Below are 27,106 nucleotides of genomic sequence, written 5' to 3'. Positions count from 1 at the left end.
CCTCCACTCCTACAGATCCTCCCAGGTTTCTCACAATTCAGACCACAGCTCCGCTGCCTCCTCCCCCTCCCGCAGATCCTCCTCCACCAGCTTTTCCACAGCTCCCTCACCACCATCCCATTTATCATCCGCCACCAGCTTTTCCACAGCTCCACCAACCCCATTCCACAGCTCCTCCCCTGCTTTCTCACAATTCAGGTCCCTGTTACTCCCCCTGGCTTTCTCCAATGGTCGCACCCAGATACTCCTCCCCCAGCACTGCCTTCACCCCAAGCCCCGCCCTTCTTTTTGCCTAGCCCTGCCCACTGTCCACTGGTCAGGAGGTCCCAACCTGTCCTGGTCATCTTGTGAGCCTCTGTGTCCGGTGAGTCCAACAATGTCTCCTAGCAACCGTAGTCTGCATGTGTGTCTAAGTCTCTACCCGACTGCTTACCTGCGCGCCAGCTAAGTGTCTGCAGAATCCCGGCACGTGTGCTGCTACGTCATGGAGTGCTGCTGTGTCCTGGCCTGCTACTTAAGGATGTATGTGTCTATGTGCCTTTGTAAGCCAGCAAGAAAAAGGGTTTTTTGTCTCAGCCAGTGCAGGGTAGCTCACCCACGCCAGTGGGTGTCAACAGTCACCTGTTAACAGTCCTGGAGCAGCTGAGGAGAAGCCAGGATGCTGGCCTGCTGCTCTGTGGTGTCAGAGTCCCAGAATCCTCTCCTCATCAGGTCCTGGGAGGGCTCTTCTCCGCACTGTCTGTCTCCCTGGGCTGTGGGGAGGAGGAGGACTGTCCTGTGTGGTGGCCTCAGCTGGGTCAACCTAGAGCTTAGCCACCTCCGTGGCCAGTGGGACCAGAAGACCTGAGTCTCCAGAAGGGAGTGGGGATGCTCAGTTCAGCTGAGGCCTGCTGGGCCCTCCGAAAGATAGTGCTCCAGGGTTGTGGTTTGCTGTGGAGATGGAAGCACTCATTCCCCAGCTCAGGCCACATTTTTCTGTGTCTTCCTCTGGCTACTTTCACTTGCCCACCATCATCCGTGTGTGTGTGTGTGTGTGTGTGTGTGTGTGTGTGTGTATGGGCCTCTGCTCACAGGAATGACTGTAGTGATCCACACTCACAGGTCTGTCCTCCCTGCTTCGTGCTTGGCCCTTAGGCTGTCACCATCTCAGCCAGACCCAAGGCAGTGTGTTGCTTAGCTGGTTGCCCATGACAACCCTCCCAGTGGGCCTACCCAGGATTACTTTGAGGGGAATGAGAGTGTAGGATCCCCAAATCCTTCCCATTTGATGATGTGATGGGAGGGGGAGTTTTCCTGTAAAGGGGGCTCTGCTGGGTTACAATGAGCCACTTACATTACATAGTTTTGTGTGCAGCTGGCTGGGCCATCATGTGGTCCCTGAACAGGTAAGGCAGGAGAGAGTCACTGCTATGATTAGCAGAACCAAACCCTAAGTAAGATGCCACATCTGTTTCCCACCAGTTGAAACCTCCTTGGTCCTGGTGGTTTCCAATTCCTGCTGAGTAGAAGACTGTTTTGGTATGTTAACCAACATTGCTGTTTTGTCCCTAATGACCTTGACTCATTATTCCTCTTGTCCTCATGCAGGTGAAGAAGCAAAGGCAAGTGGAAGAGTGTGTCTTCCTCAGGCAACAAAGCAGGTACTCTGCATCGTGAGGCAGGAGGGCACTCAGCCCCCTTCGTGCCTCTACAGGGGCCTCAGCTCTCCCTAGGGATGCCACCCATGCAGATCAGATCTCCTTGTGATTTTGTGGCTTTGATGAGAAAAGGGGCCAAAACTCCATGGAGGAAATGAGGCATAAACACCCGTAGAACAAATACAAATGGCCAGGCCACAAGGGAACATAAATAATCCAAATCCAATGAATAGAGAGACCCTTTATCACCTGTCAACTGGGCAAACATTAAGCATATAGATGATGCTCACAGCCGATAAGCCTATGAGGAAATGGTACCCTGGCCTGTGTTGGCAAGGCATACAAGGTGAACTTCTGTGGAACGCCATTTGCTGAAGTGTATTTGCATCTCAGCTGTGAGTACATGTGACCCAGGCCTCCACCTAACAAGTCGATAGTTAATGAGTGTTTGTGGTAGTGTCCCTTATAGTAGCAGAAAACGCAAAGCAGTCTGTGACTCTTCAACAGTAGGGGAACATCAGTCAGTCTTGGGGACCACAGTGAGATACCATGCAGACAGCAAAATATAGGCTAGAAGACAATGTAGACATAAAAGAATGTATTTGATGAGCTGTGGATGGCGAAACCATCTTCTACCCTGTGGAGAGGTGTGGGAAAGAGCTATGCCTCTGTGGTCATTTGCTGGGGTGGTCACATGAAAGCACCAGAGCTCCAGTGGGTTAAACAACAGACATGTATTATCTCACTGTTGCAGAGGCTGGAGGTCAGAGATGGAAATGTGGGCCCAGTTTGCCTATACTGAGGTCTGAGAGAGAATCTGTGCATCCCTGTCCCCAGCTTCTGGTGGTTTTCAAGCAAGATTTGGCACTCCTTGCTTGTAGGTCTCAGCCTTCATCTTTACAAGGTATTCGTGTGTGCATGTCTATCTATAAATTCCCTCTTTACGTCATTGGAAGTGGGTCTCATTTTAACTTGATTACCTCTTTAAAGTCCTTTTCTTTATGGATAAGGTCCTGGGGTGAGCAAGAGGTGGGATCCAGAGATTAGGGATAGAAGACCCTGCCAGAAAGAAAGGGAGTGAATTCAGAGAAGCTGGGCACAGGGACTGTCAGGACACTGAATTGGAAAGGGAGTGAACAAGTGGCAGCTTTTGTCTCCCCGGCCTTGTCTTTGAGAGTGGGTATGTTTCATAAACATGAGGACGTAATTGCTGACGTCAGGTTTATGTCCTTTAAAGACAGGAGGGGAGAGACATGCAGAGTGGGGGTGCTCATGTGGAGTGCGGTACTGAGGCCAGGCCTTACAATGATTATCTGTAGCCACCAGTTCTGACTATCCTGTTAAGTGTCAGGTACTCACAGCTCTGTGGAGACTGAGCTCCGAGAGGTACTAGGATTGGGCTGAATCTTCAGGCTGGTTTCTGGTCCTGCCATTGCACAGCTCTGCCCTCCAACGAGGAGGACAAGGAAAGGAGGCAAGAACAGGGGTGAGGCAGTCAGGGCCCCAAGATTGTGGGCCATCTTTTCATCCCTAGGTGCCACCTTCTCAAATGTAGAATGGGGTGACAATAGCACTTATTCGAGGATTGAATTCTAGGATCCCTGGATTATGCCCATCCCAGGGCCTGATATGGGCATGGAGTGTGGGTACCAGTGCCAATTCTTCCTGCTCCTGTTATTCCTTTCTCTAGGCTGCAGTGGGGCCAGGAGTGCCTGCTGACAGCAGATGGCAGTGGTGCAGCCAGGGGATGGAGGAGGGTGGCTCCCAAAGGGGCCAAGGGACCAAGTTCCCAGCTGAGGTTGGATTATAAGAATTTACAATCAGGAGTCCTGGGAGAAGGACAAGGATTCTTAGGGACCTCTCTGGTGTTGGGATGAAAGGATGACGTTAGCTTACTGTGCTGGGGTGGGTGGGGGTGGGGTGAAGAGAAGAAGCAAAGCCCAGGAGGGTCTGCGCTAGACTAGAACCCATTCCCACGGTGTGAAGGCAAAGCACCATTTCTCCCTCCTCTGTGCTCCCCTGGCCTCAGTGACCTCCTTTGCGGAACTGACCACATCCTGTGCTGAGTGCCTCTCTTTACCTGTCTCCACCTTCTTCCTTAAGTCCCCCAACACGCATCTGATGGACGAGGTATCTGCATTGCCACCCCTTTACATTGGGCCTGGCCGCTGACTGCATGGGGAAAGGAAGAAGGAGCCAACACTCTCTGTTCTGCTACCACCCCTGTCAGTGGGGTTCCAGGGCCCCAGGGGACATTGGGGAGAGGTCAGCCCACAGACTATGAACATGGAGGGCTGATGCACGATGCTTATGGACAGTCACACTTGTGGGTTTCCCCAGGCCATGTGGGGCCCACGGATCTCTAGGGAGATGGAATTCTCCTGCCTCTCCTTCCTGCAGCCTTATGCAGGTTTTGTCTTAAAAGCGGTGAAGATTCTGCAGACTCCTTGGCAACCCTAGTGAGCAGCCAGGGGAACTGTACCATAGCCACCCAATTGCTCACAGGGACTGGGAAGACGCCCTCTGGTGGGAGCTGCTGCTGGAGAGGCTGTGGTGGAACCCCAGGCAGATTCAGGCCCTGCTCTGGGAAGGGAGAAGTATGGCTGAGGAGTGATCGCTGGCAAGGCATGACACCCTGAGCGCAGCTCACACCCCTCCAAGAGTACCCCCAGGACCTTGCTCAGGGGTTTGGGGCTTGTTTTCTTTTAAACCTGTGGTGGTGGGGCTGTGGCTTCTGTAAGCAGCACACCTTTAAAGGGGCAGCAAGGGGCCCAGGCTGGGGTTCCATGGGCCGAGTTCCTATGACCTGGGTGAACCCTTCTGTCCACACTGGGCTCAGTTCCAATTGGTGAGGGGCAGAGGCAGGTCCAAGTCTGCATGTGCTGTTGCCTGTGTGCTCACATGTGTTTATGCATCTACACACATGTGCTTCTCTCATGATGCACGTGTGTGTGTGTGTGTGTGTGTGAGAGAGAGAGAGAGAGAGAGAGAGAGAGAGAGAGAGAGAGAGAGAGAGAGAGAGACAGACCAGGGGAAGCTGCACAGCACACAGAGGATATAGTGTGGCCTCCAGGCTCAGGCTCTCTGCCTAACTTCACACACCTGCCCCACCCCCACTACCCCACCCCCACTGTCCATGACATCCTGTGACATCCTGGGCCCGTTCGGTCACCCCTCAGTGGTTGAGGTCCCACACCAGCTCCTTTCACCTGGTGAAGAGCTTGGGACCTGATTGAAGGTGGGTTCTCCACAGCAGTCAGGGCTCTTCTGACCTGTGTGTGCTGCCCATAGCAGTCAGGTTGGGACCTGCCCGTTAGTGGACCAGGCTCTGTCCTCTTCTTTTCCCTCTCCCCCTTGGCCTCACCGAGAATTCCCTAAACAGTATTTGACACATTGGAAGTGCTCAGTCAGAGGGCCCCAGCTCACTCCGTGTCCCTTTGGTGAAATCGTGGGCATAACATTGAAGAACCCTTTCCTCTCATAGGAAGCCTTTGGTTTATGGAAGAGAAAATATCTTAGTGCTTCTCTCATGGTGCACTGGGCTCCCTGACATTGGGGAAACTGCATGCCCCAAAAATTTGGCTCCTGAGGAGGTTGTAGAACTCGAACAGCAGGCTGTGCTGACCAACCTGAAGCAGAAGTACCCGATTGCACGTTCAAGCCCCAGGTGGTTACTGGAGCGCATACCCAAGAAAGGGGGGAAGGCTATCTTCCAGGTAGGCATCCCACAGCTCCTGATCCTCTAGGGGCAGGGGGATTCCACAGGAAGGTTACTGAGAATCCAGATGAATCATCACCCTCAAAGGCCCATAGACATAGAAGTCAGGTTCAACTGAATTGGCATCACCATGGAGAGCACTACCCACCATCTGTTGTTCACATACACACATTTCTGTGCTCAAATATAGGTGACTGTCCTTGTGAGATGCCTCTGTAGGCTCATTGCCTGTCTCAAGCACTCTGTCTGACATTAGGGAAAAGGGAAAGCTGCCAGGACATATCTTGGTACTATCACTCTTTTTGGTCCTGCTCATTACTGGGTTTTACAGAGAAAAATGTTTTAGCAGAACTGGTTATTGTTTGGGATTCCAGTCTCTTTGTTCTGGTCAAACTCACAGAACACTTCAGGAGCACCCAGGGACCCTGTGGGAGGTCTGGGAGTGGGCACTGAATGGTTGCCGGAGGGTGACCAGCCAAGGCATGGCTTCATTCATCAGACTTTGAAGGAAAGCACCTGTCTCTCCTGGCAAGTGACTGGTCTGCTGTAAGTGTCCCTTGGCTCATGAGGGCTTGTGTTACACATGTCACATAGCTACCTCGGGATCCAAGGACAGATCTGAAATACAGCTCTGATGGAAAAGTGATGGGTAGAGTTTTTGTTTTCCTGTGTGGGCAATCTTTAATTTATTTGGATCCCTTCTAGCAGGGTTACTAATGGTTGTTAGTTGTGAGGATGATGGGCTTTCTCCCAGGCATTGACTGGAATGGCCCATCTTTTAAACCAGACTGGCTCTGTTGTACACCACTTAGCAGATGGGTTGGCCTGAATTCTAGGTGGACCTCTCTGGAAGGCCCGTGGAACTTGGGCTAGACACACTCAGATGCCGATCAGAAACTTCCTGGCATCATAGGGGGACCTGGGAGTAAAGACCCTCCTGTTTCAGGATGCATGACTAATGTAAAGTGATTCCCCCAAGGTCAGGAGTCAGGCAGTTCTGTCTCCTGTTCAATAGGCAAGGTTCAAGGGACCAGGTCTTCCTGGGTTTGCCTCAGGACCCCCCAGCCAGATCCTTGGTTGAGTGTGTGAAATGAAAGAGGACAACAGGGAAAAAGCCTATCGGGCCAGGATTTCTAGCGTCCTCAGGCTCATCTGATTAGGTGTGTGGCATGGAAACAGAAGAACAGGGACTCACAATTCTCATTGGATTGTTTATTTTGTAACTTAGTTTTGCCTTTCTATATTATAGCAGAAATGGATTTGTGGTTACAAAGCCTGTGACATTATGGGACTGTACTGTCCTTGAACTGCTCACAGAGTGAATACTTGTTATCTGAGGAGCCCTCATGGTCTTCCTCCTCGGCCTGCTCAAGATCCTCAGGTTGAGCCAAGTCTAAAAGTTCAGCTATCAGAACTGAATAGCATATGTTGTATAAAGACATCACTGAACCTTGTGATGGTTTATTTGGAAGGGTGGGGAACAGATCCCCTGTGCCATCGGTTCCGGCAGTAGCCGTGGGCACAAACATGAAATTACCAGAAGTGTCCTCCCCACTTGAACCACTGGCTGCACTTGGACACTGAACTTCCCTGGCACTGCTCAGGGGCTGAGGAGCGGAGAACTCGAATGCCTGGGTGGCACTGGATTCCCATTCATTCTTATCTGTCTCCTGAGCCTTTTGTTCGGCTTCTTTTTTGCTGTCCTCCTGGTGTAGTCTTGGAGAGCGTCTTGTGGGGGCCATCTTCTTCTTTCTCTTTGCAGGGCTGGCACTGGTACCTGGACAAACGCGAGCCATTTGATCGCCTTTTGCTTTAATGTTTAGGAGGTGCCAAGGCTTGTCTCTCTGGAAATTTCTGTTTTGGTAGATCTGAAACAAAATTAATTAATTTAGTCATTTGTGGAGAAAAGATATCTATTTGACATTAACTGGCCTCTCAGAGTCTACTCATCCCTGCAGGTTATCTCTAAGGGAGTTATAGTTTCAAATAAAAATCTATACTTTCTCATCTTTTGATAAATACTGTATCATGTGAAAAAGGTTTAGGCCCTGAAATGAAGCCTTTTCAGTATATCATTCTTCTGGGTCCACTAGGAAGATGTTTGAGTAACAGGGAACATGGGAAATGGGAGGACTTTGTACTTTACCATTATCTTATTCCTTGGAGAGCAAACTGAAGAATCATCAGGGCGTATTTTGCTAAAACCATGGAGGTTCATCAAGCGGATGAAACTCTTCAGGCTGTTCGATTCAAAGATTTGCTCCTCACCCCTTCGGCAGAGAACCTCCCTCTGGAAAAGGTTCGCCTTGATGATCACGGTGTCTCCGTCTTCATTCCAGCACACAGACTGGAAGGCATCATCCTCCACTATCCTCCAAAGCTTTCTTGGGAAGGACAGTCCATAAAGAATGTTGTTTCCTTCCACATTGTCGGCGCTTTGGTTTGGGGCCTGTGCTTGAGGGTTGTCTTGTGGGCTTGGATCTTGGGTCTCTTCTTGGCTACCGTGCCTCTCCAAAGCCTCTCTGGGACCCACATGGGGGCCTGGAGATGTATCATATTGGACCAGTATTGGTGGCTGCCCATCCTCTGATGGGGCCAGCCTGGCTTCCTGCATCTCATTGGTACTCTGACTAGCCATGTTGATGCTCTACAATGTAGAGTCTACATCAACACGCATTTGGCACTCTGGATCCTATCACTTCAAAAGTGGGGTCAGAAATGCCTGTGGTCACAGCAGCGATGCCCTATATATACTGTCCTCAAAATTCTAGAGTCTCGGTCGTGGGGCAACCAGCTGCTTATGTCATGTGATGTCACAAAGGTGACTTATGGCTGCTCTGGACAGTGGGCTCTGGCTAAGTGTGGGGGAGTGGATATCTTTAGATCCCCCATCTTCTCTCTTTTCAAATAGTACAAAATATAAGGGTCAGATTAATAGAAAATGTGCTCATCTGCTTCCAGAAAGATTGTTTCTTGTTGCTAGTTCACTGGATGTGTGCTGAAAAGTCCCAATCCTATCTCTACCTCCATCCCTACAGAGAGGAGGGGGGACAGTTGGTGGCCTCTTTGTTGCTCAAGGCCCAGGTCCTGGTTAGTCCTAACTTGGGCAACCTCCAATACTGCCTGGGTCAGATGGGCCCCTGGGGGACTATTGCTTCCATAAAATGGTGGTTCGCCTAGTCTCAGTAGGTAGCCCACCTCTTCAATGCACCCCTCACAAGCTTCCTGCTTTGGTCTCTTCCAACTGTGCCTATTGGTTAGTAGGTCCTGGTAAGATGAGCCCAAAAGAGAATCTTATTTTCTTAGCTCTGGGTCGAGTTGTCCCTAGAATAGGGCTGTGCTCCAGCACAGGTGGGAATGTTCCTCTCTTTCCTCAACCTCAGTGCTACCCAAAGCACCTGAGATAAGACATTAAACACGGGGTTGTAGTGGGAATGGACAGCCGCACCCTCTGATGTCATATGGAGCCCCCTCTTGAGCTTGGATTGCCCCCAAATCTCACCACTCTCGGGTCACAATGGCATTGGCTTTAGTTTCTATGTCTTCCACATAGGAACTCTTCTTACTACCCAAGATGGGTTCACTTTGGGAAACCTGCATTAGTCTTTTCAAATCACCCTCCCCAGACTCTCAAATTCAGACTCCTTTGAGGCCTCCCCTATGCCCAGTGAGGTGGGTGGACTTTGGCTTTCTAAGATTTCAGGCTTCCCACTTGCAAATTGGATCTACTTTGGTACTTTCGCTTTTCATTACTGATTTGGAGGTTAGGTATACATTCAGTTCTGTGGAAACAAAACATTCATTGACGCACTCTCATGCCAGCCCTGTTCTTCTTGCCAGAAGTCTACGTGTGTATTCCTCTCCTTCCATAGCCTTAAAGATAGGAACATTTAATAATTTTGTTTGATCCTGGATTAGATACTTTTCATAAACCATACTTTACACAGCTCACTACCAAGTTAAATTCTAACCTGTTTAGCTATCTGTGACTGAAGGAAGTTGATATGAAGATAATTGTAAATATGTAGTTGAACATAGAAGAGAGTCTGGGTGTGGGATGGCACAAAAGCAAAATTCAAGACATCTTCACCATAGAGTAGAGGATACTACAGTGTTTTTGGTGATCCATGTTCTGTAGTTGTGGACAACTTTGGTCTTAATAATCACTCTGTATTGAGAAATAAAGTGGAACTATGGAAAGGCTCCACCTGCACAGATCCTAGGTCCTTTTCCCAACTCTGCCACTAAGTGGTATTATTGTCCTCTCTGAGGGTCAATACTTTGTTCTGAAAGGAAAGCCAGAGGCATTGGGGAAGAAAATACTTTATCCTTAGTGGGGCCCCTAAGTCTAGATTCAGGTTCAGTTCATGGCCTTTGTGCTTCTAAACAGGTTTACAAGCATTCATTCAAGAATCAGTCTATTTTTGGAGGACATGGCCCTAGAGGCTAAGAATGGGTGGCTTTTCAAAGGTAGCCCCTAAGTGTTTCTAGTTAAACAACCAGCTCCCTTCAATTGCCTACCAAAGTATTGTTCCTTAAGTGAGTTCTTTTTTTTTTTCCAATAGAGTTTTATTGTTGAAGTATTACATATTCCCCTTTTCCCCACTGACACCCTCCAGCCCACCCCTGCTCCTCCCACCGCCACAGGCCTTTAGCAATCTATTGTCTGTGTCCATGGGTTATGCTTAACGGTATATGTATACAAGGTCTTTGGTTGATTACCTTCCACCCACCCACTCTCCCCTGCCTTCCCTCTGAGCATACTCTGTTGTATGCTTTGAGTCTCTGGATCCATTCAGTTTATCAGTTTATTTTATTACTCAGATTCCACATATGAATGCAATCATGTGATACTTGTCTTTCTCTGACTTATTTCACTTAACATAATATCTCCAGGACCCTCCATGCTGTCTCAAAGGGTAAGATATTATTCTTTTTTATGGCTGCATAATATTCCATGGCATAAATGTACCAGGTTTTTTGTTTTTTTTTAATCCATTCATCTACTGATGGGCACTTGGTCTGTTCCCAGATCTTAGCTATTGTAAATTGTGCTTTTATGAATATAGAGGTGCATATATTCTTCCTGCTTGGTAATTCGGGTTTCTTAGGATATATTCCTAGAAGTGGGATCACTGGGTCATATTTAATTTTTTGAGGCAACTCCATACTGTTTTTCATAATGGTTGCACCAGTCTGCATTCCCACCAGCAGTGAACAAGGGTTTCCTTTTCTCTACATCCTCACCAGCTCTTGTCATTTGTTGATTTGTTGATGGTAGCCATTCTGATAGGTGTGAGATGGTACCTCATTGTTGTTTTGATTTGCATCTCTGGGATAATTAGTGACTTTGAGCATTTTTTCATGTCTCTTGTCCATCTCTTTGGAGAAGTGTCTATTTGGTCATATGCTTTTTTAAATTGGATTGTCTTCCTTTTATTAACTTGTATGAATTCCTTACATATTATGGATATTAACCGTTTATCAGATGTATCATTGCCAAATATGTCCTCTCATACAGTGGGCAGAGAGTCTCCGGAACCTGCCCAGAGTCAGTGTGGGGATCCTGAGGGAGATTGGGGGCCCTGGACCCCACAACAGTGTCCACCAGGCAGGCCTCCCAAGGTGGGGGAGGGGTGACCTCACACATTGTGCTTTATGATTTCTCCATTCGGACTGAGAGACACTGGGGGTTTGGTAGAAGGAGCTGGACTTCACGCAGAAGAGGGGGCACCCCAGGTCCTGCTGATGAAGAGTTGAGGACATTGAGGAAGATTTGGGTCCCTGGACTCCAGAACAGTGTCCATCCGGCAGGCCTCCCAGAGAGGGGGAGGGGTGACCTCACACATTGAGCTTTGTTAGTACTGCATTCGGTCTGAGAGACACTGGGGGTTTGGTAGAAGGAACAGGGCTTCAGACAGCAGAAAGGGGGACCCCAGGTCTAACTGCTGTCAAGTTGAGGGCACTGAGGAAGAAGTAGGGGACCCTGGACACCAGAATACTCAGTCCTGGGAGGATGAGAGGGCGGGGTCACCACAGGTCACCTACTTCCACATCCAGGTTTAACAATCTTGAGTTTGGTGTAAGGAGCCGCACCACAGGTAAGCTAAGGGAGCATTGAGGGCACCCTGGTCCCTGCAATGTAGGGAACCCCATAAAAGCCCATCCCTGCTCTCAGCCCTGGAATGCTCCAGGGAGAATGACCTTGTGTGGTATCCCCTGACTTCAGCATGCAGGTCTGAGCAAAATTGGGAACTTGATAAAAAGTATACAGCCATGCTTCTGTATCTCTGGTTCTACAATATTTTGTTCATCTGTGTATTTGTTCATTAGATTCCACATATGAGAGATATCATACAATATTATAGCCCATGGATACAGACTACACAATGATGAAGGACTTGGAGGGGCAGGTGCTGGGTAAAGGGTGAATTTGGGGGAAAACAAACAAACAAAAAGGATATCTGTAATACTACTTTTTATTCTTTACTACAGGCCTGGTGCACAAATTCATGCATGGGTGGGGTCTGGCCAGCTGTGTGATCTAATGCTGGAAGCTATAGCTTTCTCCCAGCTGAATCTAATTACACCTTAAGGATGGCCAAAAGAAAGCCCACAACAGAACTGTTTTGCATTTCACATGCCGTGAGATGAAGTTGTTTATGTGTTGTTTGCAAATGTGTATTAAGATGAATGATGGACCTCTAATGATTTTTGTTTTCTTCCCAGGTCTGTGCTCTCAGTATCCCAATATGATCTTCATGTCTGTTTAAGTTTTTCTGTTTTTGAATGTGCCTACCCTTCGCTGTTGCTCCTGGCAGCCTGCGGGTTCTCTTCGCTGCCCATTTTAAAGAGAGATTGAAAGCTCACCTAATCTTCAAGGCAACACAATTTCACAAAATTCACACCTAGACTCGCTACATTCCTCAGCAAAGGGCCACCATCCCTTTAATGCTTAGGTAGCCTTTTTTACTAAGTTGGAAGGTCCCCTGGGGCTGTGGGCCATGGAAGGAGAATTCTATACCTTGGCTGCATTATTAGCAGAGCCCTCTGGAGACTCTGGTCAGAGACAGAAGGGACTGATAATTATTTTCTTGTGCTTTCACTAAATGTACATGTATCAGGGAGTTAGGCAGTGATTTAGGGGTGTTGAGGGCTGATCAGGGCTGATTGAGGAATGGGTCAGGCTGGCTGGCTGCCACAGTGCATGTCATAGCCACTGGTCATTCTACTATAACAGTTGCTGGGCTTTTATATACATACTAGAGGCCCAGTGCACTAAATTCGTGCTCTGGGGAGGGTGTCCCTCAGCCCAGCCTGCACCCTCTCCAATCTGGGACCCCTCAACAAGGTGTCCCACCTCTGTGGGATCGAGCCTAAACCTGAAGTCAGATATCCCTCTCACAATCTGGGACCACTAGTTTCTAACCGCTCACCTGCCTGATTGCTCCCTAACTGCTCCTCTGCTAGCCTTATTGCCCCCAACTACTTTTCCCTGCTGATCTGATCACCCCCAAGGCTTTTATTACTATAGATATGACCCTTCACAGAAAATTTTACTAACCCTGCTTTACAATAAGGGCTTGACAATTGAATCATTGGGACCAGACACCAAGCTTTCCTTTATTTGAATAGTGGAGGGAATAATTATCTTGTCTTTAAGTTGCCCTGAAATTAAAATGAGATAAAGACTTTAAAAAGTATAAAAGCACCATATAAAGACAACTGTCTTTTTTATGTACTGAAAGACAATAAAGTGGTAAAATGAAAAACACTATTTTTTTATTCTGCCCCTTTATTTAAATTTTGAAATTTATAAACATTTATAAAAATTTCACTCCAATTTTCATTTCTTCACATTCAATTTTATTTTGTATTGGTTTAGGGCTTTATATTAGTTGCAGAATAGTGGTTAGAGAATCATATACTTTACAAAGTGTTCCCCGATATTTCCAGTACCCACCTGGCATTATACCATCATTACAACATTATTGACTATATTCCCTATTTAAGTGACAATGGGTTTACAGGTTCCTTCTAGTGTTTCTTTGGTGTTTTTCACCTTTTCCTTTCTTTATCACTTCTTTCCTCATTTTCCTTATGTAGTATCTCAATTGGCCATCAAGGCTCAGTGAAGGCACTGGGACACGCTTCATCCATTTTACAGACCAGGACACTGAAGCCAATTCCAGTTGGCTGTGGAACTTGACTCAGTGTACAGGGAACCCTCTGAGCCATGCTCTCTACCTTTCCTAAGTGGCAGCCACTGGGCAAACAGAACAAACCTTCGAGCCTCTTAAGCACCTCTTCATTGCAGACACTCCACATTCTTTCCTCTCCTCAGTCCCCTGCCCCCATTCTTTACTGCCCCGCCCCCACCTCCCGGGGTCTCCGGAGCAGGTGGAAGGTTTTGCACTCACCGCCAAGGCATGCTCTGTTGTGGGGCATACGGGCGTGAGCTTGTTTTTGGGTCAAGGAGGGATCAGGAGTTGCCGCCTCTGAAGTGCGAAGGCCACTCGGGCGAGGCCTAGGCAGGTTACCTCTGGGAACTTCTCTGAATCAAGTCAGTCAGTCCAGTGCCCTACAGTGCAGTACCCTCCACTGAGGTGGCACCACCCCTTAACCCCTGCCTCAGAGAAGCAGGTCCTTGCCCCTCCCCCCAGCTTCCTTCCATGCCCCTTGATCCCTGGCCTGGCCCACCCACGTCTTGGGGCCACTGCAGAACCTCTCTCTCTCTGCAGTTAGGCAGATCCCTGCCCTTGGTCTGCACAAAGCTGTGAATCTGTGGCCAGAAACCTGGTCTGGATCTCAGCAACCCCATGCCTGTGATATTCCCAGGGTCCCAGTCATGCCTCCCTGGGCAGCTATGTTCCTGGGGCCTCACAGGAGTGTCTAGGCCAGCCCAGCTACTCCCTCCCAGGGCTTCGATGTTCCCAGGCCCCCCCAGGTGTGGCTAGGCAGGTTCGCCCCTCCCGGGGCCTGCGATGGACCCGGACCCCTCAGGTGACATCTGGTGCTGCCCACCCCATCCCCCTCCCTGGCCTGATGGACTGGTACCTTGTGGGTGGTGTCTGGCACTGGCCTTTCTCACCCAGATGGACCCAACCCCTAGAAGCTGGCCATGGTGATGCCCGCCCTGCAACATATGCAAATTAACCTCCATCTTTGTTGGGTTAATTTGCATACTCACTCTTATTGGCTGTGAGCTTAGCGAAGGTAAGGTCAATTTACATGTTTCTCTATTATTAGATAAGATAGATTGTTTAAAGCAGCAGTTGCCAACCTTTCAGATCTTACCACCAGTGGTCAGTGGACTACCAGTTGGCAATCACTCTTCCAAAGGTTTCCTTAAACCAGTGGTCACCAGCCTTTTAGACCTCATGGACCAGCAGTGATCCCTGGACCACCAGTTGGAGACAGCTGGTTTAAAGTATTACATGTGTCTCCTTTTACCCCATTGACTTCTCCCAGGCCACTCCAACCACCTACCCAGCACATGCCCTCACCCCCCTAGTGTCTGTATCCATTGGTATGATTATATGCATGCATATAAATAAGTCCTCTGGTTGATCTCTTATTCCTCCACCCCCACCCTGTCCTACTTTCTCTCTGAGGTTTGACCATCTGTTGGATGCTTCTCTGTCTCTGGATCTATTTTTGTTCATCAGTTTATGCTGTTGATTATAATCCACTGATATTTAGCTTTCTCTGACTGGCATAGTTCACTTAGCCTAATGCTCTCCAGATCCATCCATGCTGTTGCAAATGGTAAGAGTTATTTCTTTTTTCACAGCAGAGTAGTATTCCATTGTGTAGATGTACACCATTTTTAAATCCATTCATCTGTTGGACATTTAGGCTGTTTCCAAATCTTAGCTATTATAAATTGTGCTGCTATGAACATAGGTGTGCATATATCCTTTCTGACTGGTGTTTCTGATTTCTTGGGATATAGTCCTAGAAGTGGAATTATTGAATCAAATGGGAGCTTCATTTTTAATTATTTGAGGAAACCCCATACTATTTTCCACAGTGGCTGTGCCAGTCTGCATTCCCACCAGCAGTGCACAAGGATTCCTTTTTCTCCACATCCTTACCAGTACTGGTCATTTGTTGGTTTGTTGATGATAGACATTTTGACAGATGTGAGATGGTACACCATTGTCGTTTTGAGTTGCATATCTCAGATGATTAGTGACTTTGAGCACTGTTTCATATATCTCTCAGCTTTCTTTATGTCCTCTTTCAAAAAGTGTCTATTTAGGTCCTTTGCCCATTTTTTAATTGGATTGTTTATCTTCCTTCTGTTAAGATGTATGAGTTACCTACATATTTTGAACATTAGGCCCTTACCAGATATAATATTGACAAATATGTTCTCCCATGCAGTGGGCTTTCTTCTTGTTTTGTAGATTATTTATTTTGCTGTGCAAAAGCTTTTTATTTTGATATAGTCCCATTTGTTTATTTTCTTCTTAGTTTCCATTGCCTTAGGAGCTATCATATATCAGTAAAGATATTGCTATGACATATGTCTGATATTATGCTGCCTATGGATTCTTCTAAGATTTTTATGATTTCCCATCTTGTTTAAGTCCTTTATCCATTTTGAGTTTATTTTTGTGTGTGCTATAATTTGGTCTAGTCTCAATTTTTTGCATGCATCTGTCTAATTTTCCCAACACCATTTATTGACGAGACTGCCTTGACTCCATTGTATGCTCTTGCCTCCTTTGTCAAATATTAATTGAGCACAATGGCTTAGGTTGATTTCTGAGTTCTTTATTCTTTTCCATTGGTCTATATGTCTGTTATTGTGCCAGTACCAGGCACTTTTGAGAACAGTGGCTTTTGAAATATAGCTTAATATCTGGTATTGTGATCCCTCCAACTTTGTTCTTATTTCTCTGAATTTCTATGACTATTCAAGGTCTTTTTTTTTAAATTCCATATGAATTTTTGGAGAGTTGATTCTAGGTCTGTGAAATATGTTGTTGGTATTTTTTTTTTGAATTTTCATTTTTATTTTTTAATTTATTTTTTATTAAGATATTATATGTGTACATACCTTACCAATCCCCACTCCCCTTTCCCAAACAAGCCCTCCCTCCCCATAGTTTTTTCTCCATTGGTTATGCTTATCTGCATGCATACAAGTCCTTCGGTTGATCTCTTATCTCCCCCATATCTCCCTACCCTCCCCGCTGTAATTTGACAGTCTGTTTCTTTATTGTCTCTGTATCTACCTTTTTGTTCATCAGTTTATAATGTTCCTTATTATCCATAAATGAGTGAGATCATGTGGTGTTTTTCTTTCATTGACTGGCTTATTTCACTTAGCATAATGTTCTCCAGTTCCATCCAGGTCGCTGCAAATGATAAGAATTCCTTCTTTTTTTATGGCAGCATAGTATTTTATTGTGTGGATGTACCATAGTTTTTTTATCCAATCATCTGCTGATGGGCACCTAGGCTGTTTCCAAATCCTAAATGGAACTACCATTTGACCCAGTAATCCCACTCCTAGGATATCCTAAGAAACTAGTAACACCAATCAAAAAAGATATATGCACCCCTATGTTCATAGCAGCACAATCTACAATAGCTAGGATGTTGTTGGTATTTTACTGAGGATTACATTGAATCTATAAATTGCTTTGGGTAGTATGCACATTTTAATGATGTTGATTCTACCAATCTATGAACACGGGATGTTATTCCATTTGTTTATGTGTTCCTCTATCTCTTTTTTCAATGTCCTGTAGATTTCTAAGTACAGGTCTTTTATGTCCTTAGTTAAGTTTATTCCTTAATTTTTTAATTAGGTATCTTAATTTTTAATTATGTATCTTAATTTTTTTTTGTTGCAATGGAAAATGGGATTGTATTTTTAGCTTCTCTTTCTGTGAGTTCAATCTATCGATATTGGTGTATAAAAAAGCCATAGATTTTGTATTAATTTTGTATCCTAGTACATTGCCAAATTCATTTATCAAGTCTAGTGAGTGTTTTTTTTAAGGCCTAGTAGTTTTTTGATGAAGGCTTTCAGGTTTTCTACGTACAATATCTTGTCATCTGTGAATAATGGCAATTTTACTTCTTATTTTCCAATTTAGATGCCTTTAATTTTTGTCCTCTCGTCTGATCACTATAGCTAGCACTTCCAGACTTCTATGTGCAATCTTTTAAATAGGAGTGGTGAGAGTGGGCATCTCTGTCTTGTTCCTATTCTTAGGGGAAATGGTTTTAGTTTTTGCCCATTGAGTATGATGTTGGCTGTAGGTTTGCATATGAGACTTTTATTATGTTGAGGTATAATCCCTCTATTCCCATTTTCTTGGGAGTTTTTATAAAAAAAAAGGGTGTTGGATTTTGTCAAATGCTTTTTTCTGCACCAGTTGATATGATTATGTGATTTTTGTCTCTCAATTCATTTATGTGATGTATCATGTTTAATGATTTGTGGATATTCTACCAGCCTTGCATCCCCAGAATAAATCCCACTTGGTCATGGTGTATGATCTTTCTAATGTAATGTGGGATCTGATTTGCCAGAATTTTGTTGAGGATTTTAGCATCTATGTTCATCACGGATATTGGCCTCTCTGATTCTTTGTAATGTCTTTATCTGGTTTTGGGATTAGGGTAATTCTGGTTTCATAGAAAGAGCTTGATAGTTCCTTTCTCTTGAATTCTTTGCAATAATCTGAAGAGGATAGGTTTTAGTTCTTTGAATGTTTGGTAGAACTCCCTTGTAAAGCCGTCTGGCCCAGGGCTTTTGTTTGATGGAAGTTTTTTTTATTACTACTTTGATTTCCCCCATAGTTATCCATAGCTATTCACTTTTTATGATTTCTGATTGAGTTTTAGAAGGTCATATTTTTATAGTAATATGTCCATTTCTTCTAGGTTGACCAGTTTGTTGGCATAGAGTTGTTCATAGTATTTTTAAAAATCCTTTGTATTTCTGTGGGGTCTATTGTTATTTTGCCTCTTTGATTTATGATTTTGTTTATTTGGATCATCCCTCTTTGCTTCTTGGTGAGCATGGTTAGCGGTTTATCAATCTTGTTTATTCTTTCAAAGAACCAGCTCTTGGTTTCATTGATCTTTTGTATTTTTTTGTTTGTTTTTTATGTCATTTATTTCCACTCTAATCTTTATTATTTCATTCCTTCTGCTCACTCTAGGCTTTTCTTGTTGTTCTCTTTATAATTATTTATGTTGCATAGTTAGATAATTAACTATTTTTATTTTTTTTTATTTTTTTATTTATTATTTTTTTTTTTTTAGGTAGTCCTATAATGCTGTAAACTTTCTTCTCAGGACTGCTTTCACCGAGTCCCATAGATTTTAGATTGTTGTGTTTTCATTGTCATTTGTTTCTAAGATGTTTTTTATTTTCTTTTTATCCCAATCATCCTATATAATAAAAGCTCAGCATCCAAACAGTGGAATGACCAGAAGGACTGGTTGACCAGTTTCTGTGATGCTCAATTGACCATCACCGGGCAGATGCTCCATGCAGGAGCTGCCTCCTGGTAGTCAGTGCACTATGCTTGCCTGATCAGGATGAGTGGCTTCTCCTGTTGTAAACCCTGAGCCTATGGGCAGGAACCCGGGCAGCAATTATAGCCTCCTTGCCCCAGGCTCCTCCTCCTCCTCACTCCCTGCTGCCTCCTCCAGACACCGGGAGGCTACACAGAGCCGCTGCTGGGCTTGCAGAGCTGGCCCCAGAGGCTGGGAGGCGGGTTTGTGGCTGCTGCGTGACTGAGGCCCATTCTGCTGCCTCTCAATGCTATTGTCTCGGGACCTGGCCCGACCAGTCGACCGGAGAGGTGAGTGTTAGGCTCCACAAAAGGTGCTGGACCAGGGAACAGCCACTCAGAGGGCAGGCCCACAGCAGCTTGGATGACCAGGATTAGCAATGCTCCCACAGCAGGCTGATCCCTGCAGGCCACACCCCCCACCAGTGCATGAATCCCATGCACCGCACCTCTAGTTATTTAATAAGATGCTATTTAGTTTCCAAGTGTTTGATTTTTTTCATTGTTTTTTATTATAGTTGATTTATAATATTATGCCATTGTGATCTGAGGAAATGCTTGATATGATTTCAATCTTCTTGAATTTGAAGAGAGTTTACCTGTGTCCTAATATGTGGTCTATCTTCAAAAATGTCCCATGTGCACTTGAGAAGAATGTATATTCCATAGCTTTGGGGTGAAATGTTCTGAAAATATCAATTAAGTCCATCTGATACAGTGAGTTGTTTAGGACTGCTGTTTCTTTGCTGATTTTTTTGTCTAGAGGATTTATTCCAATGGGGTATTAAGGTCCCTTACTATGATTATATTACTGTCCATCTTTCCCATGATATCTTCTAGAAGTTTTGTTTTATTTGGATACTGCTGCATTGGGTGCATATATGTTTATCAGAATTATATCCTCTTGTTGTACTTATCCCTTTAGTATTATGAAGTGGCCTTCCTTATCTCTTGTTATGGTCTTCATTTTGAACTTTATTTAGTCAGATATAAGAATTGCTACTCCAGCTTATTTTTCCATTTCCATTGCCTGAAAAATATTTTTCCATCCCTTCACTTTCAGTCTGTGTGAGTCCCTTGTTCTGAGGTGAGTCTCTTGTAGACTGCATCTATATTGGTCATGTTTTCTTATCCATTCAGCCACTCATTGTCTTTTGATTGGAGCATTTAATCAATTTACATTTAAAGTTATTATTGACTAGAGGCCCATTGCACAGATTTGTGCATTGGTTGGGTCTCTCAGCCTGGCCTTCAGGGATCGGGCTGAAACCGGCAGTCCAACATACCCTGAGGATGTAATAGTGCCAAAGTGGCAGGCAGCCATGGAGGAGGCCAACCCCAGGCTGGGTGTCAAGCCACTCCTGCTCATCCAGGCCCTGATAGGCCTGCTGCTGTCACCACTTGGTAGGCTCGCTACCGCTCCATTGCAGTCTCCGTGTGCCCATCCTAGGGCAATACTAGTGTGCCCATTACTGAGAAGCAGCTGTGGGCTCACACCCAGTCAGTCCCAATGCTGGTCCCAATCTTGATCCTGATGGGGGAGGGGCCCGAAGTGGGAGTGTCTGAGGGAGAGGCTCATGCCACAACAGCTGTACTCATCAACCATGAGCCCAGTATCTGGTGCCCATTGGTCAGCTGAGCCATGTTCAAACTGTGGGAGCTCACTGAACACCAGAGGGCATCTCCTGTGTTGAGCATGTGCCCCCTAGTGGTCAGTGCACATCGTAGTGATCAGTCAAAAGGTCACTTAGACTTTTATATATTATATGTAGACAGGTACTTCTTTGTAGACATTTTTATTCTTTTTCTTTCCTCCAAGAAAAACGATTTTAAATATAATTTTACATACAATAAACATTAATATTTCAGCAAAAATGATTTAAAATAAAATAATATTACATGCAATGAGAACATTTCAAGAAAAAAGATTTTAAATATAATAATATCAAAACTGTACTAACATAGTATAATATCACAAAAGTTGTAGGAAATATTAAAAATCTGAAAATAACAGGATTACTGCTATTCTAAAATATTTTTTCCTCTGGCTCTATTTTGATTCATTAGTTTATGATGTTCATTATATTCCACAAATGAGTGAGGTCATGTGATATTTATCATTCTCAGACTAGCTTATTTTGCTTAGCTTAATGCTCTCCAGGTCTGTCCATGCTGTTGTGAATGATAAGGGTTCTTTATTTTTTTACAGCAGGGTAGTATTCCATTGTGTAAATATACCACCGTTTTTTAATCCACTCATCTGCTGATGGGCACTTAGGCTGTTTCTAAATCTTAAGCTATTGTAAATTGTGCTACTATGAACATAGGGGTGCATTTATCCTTTCTAAATGGTGTTTCTGTTTTCTTGGGATATATATCCTGAGTCCCCAGTTCTGGTTCCTGCCTTCACAGCTCCAGTGCAGTTCACCCTTCCTTTGCAGGAACACAAGGTGGGTGGCTCCACAGGGAATTTTGTGAACTGCCCCCTTAAGAGCGTGCTGAAATTTTCAGCCATCTCTCCCTGGAAAACAGTGCCTTGCTGTTTTTCACAGCCAGATGATATGTGGGTACCCACCTCAGTTCTCTGAGTGAGCCCAGCTTGGGGATTAGATCCCAGAGTTCTCAGTGGTAAACCTCCACAGCTGAAATATCTCTCTGGGACTTCAGTTGCTGTCTGTGGGTTCCCTGCCAGCCCTTTCACACCTATGCCCCTCCTACCAGTCTCTATGCGATCTCTGCTTTCGGTCCTCAGGTATCAGGGTTCTCTGCTGCAAGTTTTCTTTTATTATTCTGGAAGTTTTTCTGTATTTTAGTTGTGATATCAGTTTGCTCCTGGAGGCATGTTTGTGCAGCATCCACTTACTCTGTCACCATTTTTAATCTCCAACAGTATGGTCTTGACCCATGTTTATTCTTTATGCCTGTGTCCCTTCTTCCTTTTCTATTTATTCTTTTTACAACAGTCTCTTTAGCATGCATTGCTTCTTGACTGACTTGGTAGTGATAAACTCCCTTAGCCTTTTTTTTTTTTTTTTTTTTTTTTTGTCTGCAAAGCTCCAGATTTCCCCTTCAATTGTGAATGATACTGTTGCTGGATAGAATATTCTTGTATTCAGTCCCTTGGTTTTCCTCAAATTGTATACTTCATTCCATTCCCTTCAGGCCTGATGTGTTTCTGTTGAGAAATCATTTGATAATCTAATGGGAGATCCCTTGTAGACTTTAAGATTCTCTGTCATTAATGTTTGCCATTATCATTACAATGTGTCTTGGTGTATGTATTTCATCTTGTATAGGATTCTCTGTGCTTGTGTTACTTTTTTCTTCCCCAAATTAGGGAAGTTTTCTGTCATTATTTCTTCAAATGGGTTTTCTAGTCCTTACTCATCTCCTTGTCCTTTTGGTACCCCTAGTATATTTATGTTAATTCATTTCATGTTGTCCCAAAGACCCCTTAGGCTCTCCTCCTTATTTTTAATATTTTCTCCAATTGCTGTTCAGATTGGGTATATTTTTATGCCCTGTCTTCTAACTCCCTAATTCAGTTCTCACCTTCTATTCTACTATTGAAACCTTCCCTTGTGTTTTTTTTTTATTGTAGCCATATCATTCTTCATTTTCTCTTGATTCTTACATAGGTTTGCTTTCTCATCCAGCTGGTTTATGAATTGTATGACCCTTACTCTGAATTATTTTTCTGTAATATTGCATGCTGCCATTTCATTTAATTCATTTTCTAGCTATTCCTCCTTTTCTTTCCTTTGGGGGTTGTTTCTTTTTCTCCCCATTTTTGCTCTCACTCAGGAGTCCATGTACTGAGTCATGTGGGGCCTGTTTCTGAAGCAGTGGGATTGGTGGGAGAGTTTCACATTGCAAGACTCACCAGAATGCCCTGGCATTGGATAGCTGGGTAGGGTCTGTGGCCGAGTGGTGGGCTTGGCAGAAAGGGGGGACACTCCATGGCTCACAGGATCCTGTGACTGGGGAGACTGGAGTCCCAGTATCTGTGGGTCTGAAGATGAGGTAACAAGGTTTTGGCTGGAGTGGCTGTAAGTACCTGTATAGTGTATGATGCCAGTCTAGGTGGTGGTAAGGCTGGGGTCCTAGTCACAACAGCTCTCCCCTTCAAGATGGTGTCATTTCTGTGCTAAAGCTAGCCACCCCAGGAGTGCTTGCAGGGGTAGCAGTGGCCCCCGTCTATTATAGCCTGGTCTATAAGCACCCGAGACTCCGGCAGGATCTAACTGTCCCTCACTCTCACACACACATTACACACATCCACACTCTCCCCTTTTGTTCCCTCCCTTTTTATCTCCCTCCTTCATTCACACTCTTTCCCTCACTGCCATCCTGCCAGCTGCCATCTTGACTCTCCCATCTACAATACTTTCAACAATAAAGATCAAAATTTTTAAAAAGTGTAGGGCTTCAGGTCCTCAGAGCATAGGGTAGAGATGCTTCACAGAGCCAAGTGGTATTTCATGACTTCACATCTGGGCCCATGAAACTCTGGGTTTTATTGTAACAAATAGGGCCTCAGGGATGCAGAGGGAGGACCCAGAGCCTGCCAGAGTTAAGATGAGGACCTGGATGGAGGACTGAGTGGATCCAGGAACCCCAACTAGAGGCCCACAAAAGCATGCTCTTACTTTAGCCCTGGTAGGCACCATGAATGCTTTACATGAATAATGTTCACTGACTTTTACCTGGGAAGTCTGAGAGAGGTAAGGGCCACATCAGGGAGGCTGGCTATAGGCCCATAGAAGAAAGAGGCCCAATCTTGCACATAATCAAGTTATTACCATAAAGGGGATAGGGGGGTTCCCACAGAATCCAGATTTGCCTCTGCTGTCAGCACCCTGAGTCCTGGAGGCTGGGTTGTCTGGCTGAGTATTATTTCCTAGGAACCACCAGCCCCCACCAATTCAGAGAACTCTGGAGTCAAGGACAGGTCAGAAAGCAGCAAGTTGAGGTTTGTAGAGTCATAGTCCAAACTATACCTGGAAACAAAGTGAGTATGAGAGGAAGGGTTAAACACTCCAAGGAATTTTTCAGTCCCCTGATGGGAGCCTGGCTCTATCCCCTGGCTTTGTGGCCTGATGCAATATCCCCAGACTTCACTTGGGATATATGAGAGGCCTTGATCTGTAAGGACCTGCGTCTAAGAAAAATGTGAGGTCAAGGGAGAGAAGTATTTCATGATCTCTCAGATGACAATGTGCTGACCCTTTGTGAAACCTTAATGTGCATAGTCTTTTCAGAAAGGGAAGGATGACACAAAGTCCAAATGTCCTCTATTCTCAGACCTAAAAGAAGCATGTCGGCTTTAAGTGGCATGCTCTTTTCTATCATGGGCAGGAAAGTGGGGAGTCATCAAAGAGGAGAGGTTTTGGTAGGAAAGATCAAGAGTTCCAAGAGGAGGAACTGGAAGAAGGGCAGGTCCTGGCAGGAGTAAAAGTGAATACTTTATAGGGGCACTGGGGAACCCAAACAGGATAGAGAGCCCTGTCTCTGTTGCCAGACTTTTGTGATGTTGACAGGGGTTGGAGTGATTTGGGGCACAGATAGGAAGCTTCCTCACTTTGCTCTGTAGTCTTTTATGGAGGTGAGGACCTTGTTCTGAGAGTACATCAGGTCTTTTGAGGAAGTTCTCATGTTCAACTGAGAGCAGAGTCCTACGTCCTCCCAAGAGTCAAGGTGAGATCCCTAAAGGTGGAGGGAGTGTAGCCCAATCTCCAGAATGAAATGGGGTTCCCTAAAAAAAATCTTGTCTTTGCCTATTGTCAGCCCTAGAGACCTGGTGCAGGGCTTTCAGGCTGGGCCTCTTTCCATTTTCACCTCCATGGACCCAGAAAGGCTAGGGCCTTGGTCTGATGATCTGGACTCAGGCTAGGTGATGCAGGAAGCCAGGCCCCAGCAGAGGCCATGGTGAGGACTGAGGGAACCCTTCACACCAGGACATGTGGAACCCATAGGTTATGGCCACACATTCTTGTCCCTTGACAAAAACGATAAAGAGAGGGAACCCGAGAACCTTGCTAGCATGGTTCAGTGGTTAGAGGATCAGCCTGCCCACCAGAGGGTTTAATATATACAGGTGCTTCCAAATATGGGGACGTCTCACTTCTCAAGTTTCAGTGATATGTGTTCTTGTAAGAGTGTGATCTCAGGAAATTAGGGGCTGGTGTGGGAGAGGCAGGCCCTGAGTGGGCACAGGAGGATCCTTCCCCCATAAATAGACTTTATACCACCCCACCCTACAGGACCACTGTCAGACCCAATATCTCCAAATGTGCTAGCTTCACCCTGAGGAATCTTTTTACTTCCACCTTCAGGATCTTAGGGGAAAGGTTGCCCAGGAGGAGAGACCCCTGTGAGATCTAAGAGCACCCTTATAGAATAGCCTTAAAAGTCTCCATTTTCAGAGCCACTGAAAGTATGTTTCTCAGCTAGGATATTCACATTTCCCCTCTTCTTTTTTCATCCTCATAGGCATGGTGATACTTTCCACAATTGATTTTAGAGAGTGGAAGAGAGTGGGTAGAGAAAGAGAGAGAAACATCAATGTGAGAGAGACACATCGATTGGTTGTCTCCCACAAGCACCCGAGCCTGGGGCAGGAATTGAATCTGCAACCCCATATATGTGCTCTTGAGTAGGAATTAAACCCTCTGGTGGGCAGGCTGATCCTCTAACCACTGAACCATGCCAGCAAGGTCCTCGGGTTCCTTCTCTTTATCCAGTCGGGTGTTCCCCATGGCCCATCTCCTGCCCATAGTCTGGTTGACATCCAACATGAGTCATCATGAACTCTTGATTAGAAAGTGAGCTCTAATCTCAAGGAAGACTCAAGGGAGAATCAAAGCCTGTTTGAGGTGCAGCTGTTTGGGGATAAGGACTTGGTCATGTCTGCCTCCTTATCTTTGTCCCTCTCTGCCTTGTTCCCACACAGCCTAGAGCAGGTGTGTGCTGCTGAGACACCAAGTCCTCCCGAGAGCCCTCTGGGTTCCTGACTCTGTGCCCCTGCCATGGCAGCCCCTGCTTGTAGCCAATCTGAAGATGAGGGCTTCAGCAGCCAAGATGAACAGGAGACAAGCAGCAGAGAGGACTCTGGAGATGCTAAGTCAGCGCTTCATGATGCCATATATTTGAAGATGACTGAACTGGTGGAGTTTCTACTCCTGAAGTATCGTGCAAAACAGCCAACTACTAAGGCAGAAATGCTGAGTAGAGTCATAAAAAACTATCAGGACCACTTCCCTGTGATCTTCAGCCTAGCCTCTGAGTGCATGCAGTTCCTCTTTGGCATTGATGTGAAGGAAGTGGACCACATCAACCTTACCTATGTCCTGGTCACCACTTTGGGGCTTACATATGATGGGATGGTGTCCCATGGGCAGTCCATGCCCAACACTGGCCTCCTGGTCATGCTCCTGAGATTGATCCTTGCAGAGGGCGACTGTGCCCCTGAGGAAAATGTTTGGGAAACACTGAATATCATGGGTGTGTGTGATGGGAAAGAGCATTGGATCTATGGGGAGCCCAGGGAGCTCCTCACCAAAGTTTGGGTGCAGGAAAAGTACGTAGAGTACCGGCAGGTGCCCAACAGTGATCCTGCACGCTATGAGTTCCTGTGGGGTCCCAGGGCTCACGCTGAGACCACCAAGTTGAAAGTCCTCAAGTTTTTTCTCAGGGATTATAGAAGGAATCCCGGTTCTGTCCCATCCCTATTTCAAGAGGCTCTGAGTGATGAGGAAGATGATGCCTGAGCCAAGTTTCCCCAAGGCATATTTCAGACCCACATCTGACATGATGTGAGGCCAATTCTTCACTGTGTTTAAGAGGATAGTCAACATTCTAAGTAATGAGGCCCAGGGAAAGTTGGAGGAATAAGGGGTTTAGTAAATTTGGATTTAGAAATCTATCCTCGTTTTGTGTAGAAATTTTCAAATGTTGTTCCTTTCCATCAAAGGTTTCATAAGCTTCAGTATCTGTTTGTGAATGGCATTGACCGTACATGTATTTGTACTATCCAGTTCAAGAGTTTTGCTATTGTGTAACGCAAATTAAGACACCTTCCATCCTACTCTGTGATCCCAAACTAGATAATATGGCATTGGAAAAGGATTTCCTTAGAAATGTGAAAGAACTCATCAGTACATTCAGTGGGTTCAAAAAAGAAAAATAAAAGCAAAAGGTTATTA

General features: G+C 45.5%; 2 protein-coding genes across 6 annotated transcripts; one reads left to right on the top strand and one right to left on the bottom strand.

Moving 5' to 3' along the window:
- On the top strand, nucleotides 1-27,106 carry LOC118716957 (melanoma-associated antigen 10). 5 transcript variants are annotated; one of them, XM_036434469.2, is made up of 3 exons: nucleotides 1-364; nucleotides 1,462-1,518; nucleotides 25,855-27,106. In XM_036434469.2, exon 3 carries the CDS (start codon nucleotides 25,931-25,933, stop codon nucleotides 26,669-26,671), a length of 741 nt encoding a protein of 246 aa, XP_036290362.1. In that variant the 5' UTR covers nucleotides 1-364; nucleotides 1,462-1,518; nucleotides 25,855-25,930; the 3' UTR covers nucleotides 26,672-27,106. The 5 variants fall into 5 exon arrangements, with proteins under 5 accessions (XP_036290362.1, XP_045436343.1, XP_036290359.1 ...); XM_045580387.1 differs by lacking the exon at nucleotides 1,462-1,518 and adding an exon at nucleotides 1,588-1,640 and having other exon boundaries at nucleotides 2-364; XM_045580388.1 differs by lacking the exons at nucleotides 1-364; nucleotides 1,462-1,518 and adding exons at nucleotides 372-522; nucleotides 1,588-1,640.
- LOC118716962 (heat shock transcription factor, X-linked member 3-like) lies at nucleotides 6,639-7,969 on the bottom strand. Its single transcript, XM_036434472.1, has 2 exons — nucleotides 7,502-7,969; nucleotides 6,639-7,223 (listed from the first exon to the last, which is right to left on the bottom strand). Exons 1-2 carry the CDS (start codon nucleotides 7,967-7,969, stop codon nucleotides 6,639-6,641), a joined length of 1,053 nt encoding a protein of 350 aa, XP_036290365.1.

This window comes from Pipistrellus kuhlii, unplaced genomic scaffold (genome assembly GCF_014108245.1).
Source record: "Pipistrellus kuhlii isolate mPipKuh1 unplaced genomic scaffold, mPipKuh1.p scaffold_m20_p_124, whole genome shotgun sequence".
Lineage (NCBI taxonomy): Eukaryota > Metazoa > Chordata > Mammalia > Chiroptera > Vespertilionidae > Pipistrellus > Pipistrellus kuhlii.
The sequence above is the reverse complement of the archived record's forward strand: the minus strand, read 5'-3'. Positions and strand labels throughout refer to the sequence as shown.

Excerpts from the sequence above, each read along its gene's own strand:
- LOC118716957 (XM_036434469.2), top strand. The coding sequence starts at position 25,931 with ATGGCAGCCCCTGCTTGTAGCCAATCTGAAGATGAGGGCTTCAGCAGC.
- LOC118716962 (XM_036434472.1), bottom strand. The coding sequence starts at position 7,969 with ATGCAGGAAGCCAGGCTGGCCCCATCAGAGGATGGGCAGCCACCAATA. Across the intron at positions 7,224-7,501 it reads CTCCAAGGAATAAGATAATG|ATCTACCAAAACAGAAATTT; the intron begins GTAAAGTACAAA and ends ATTTTGTTTCAG.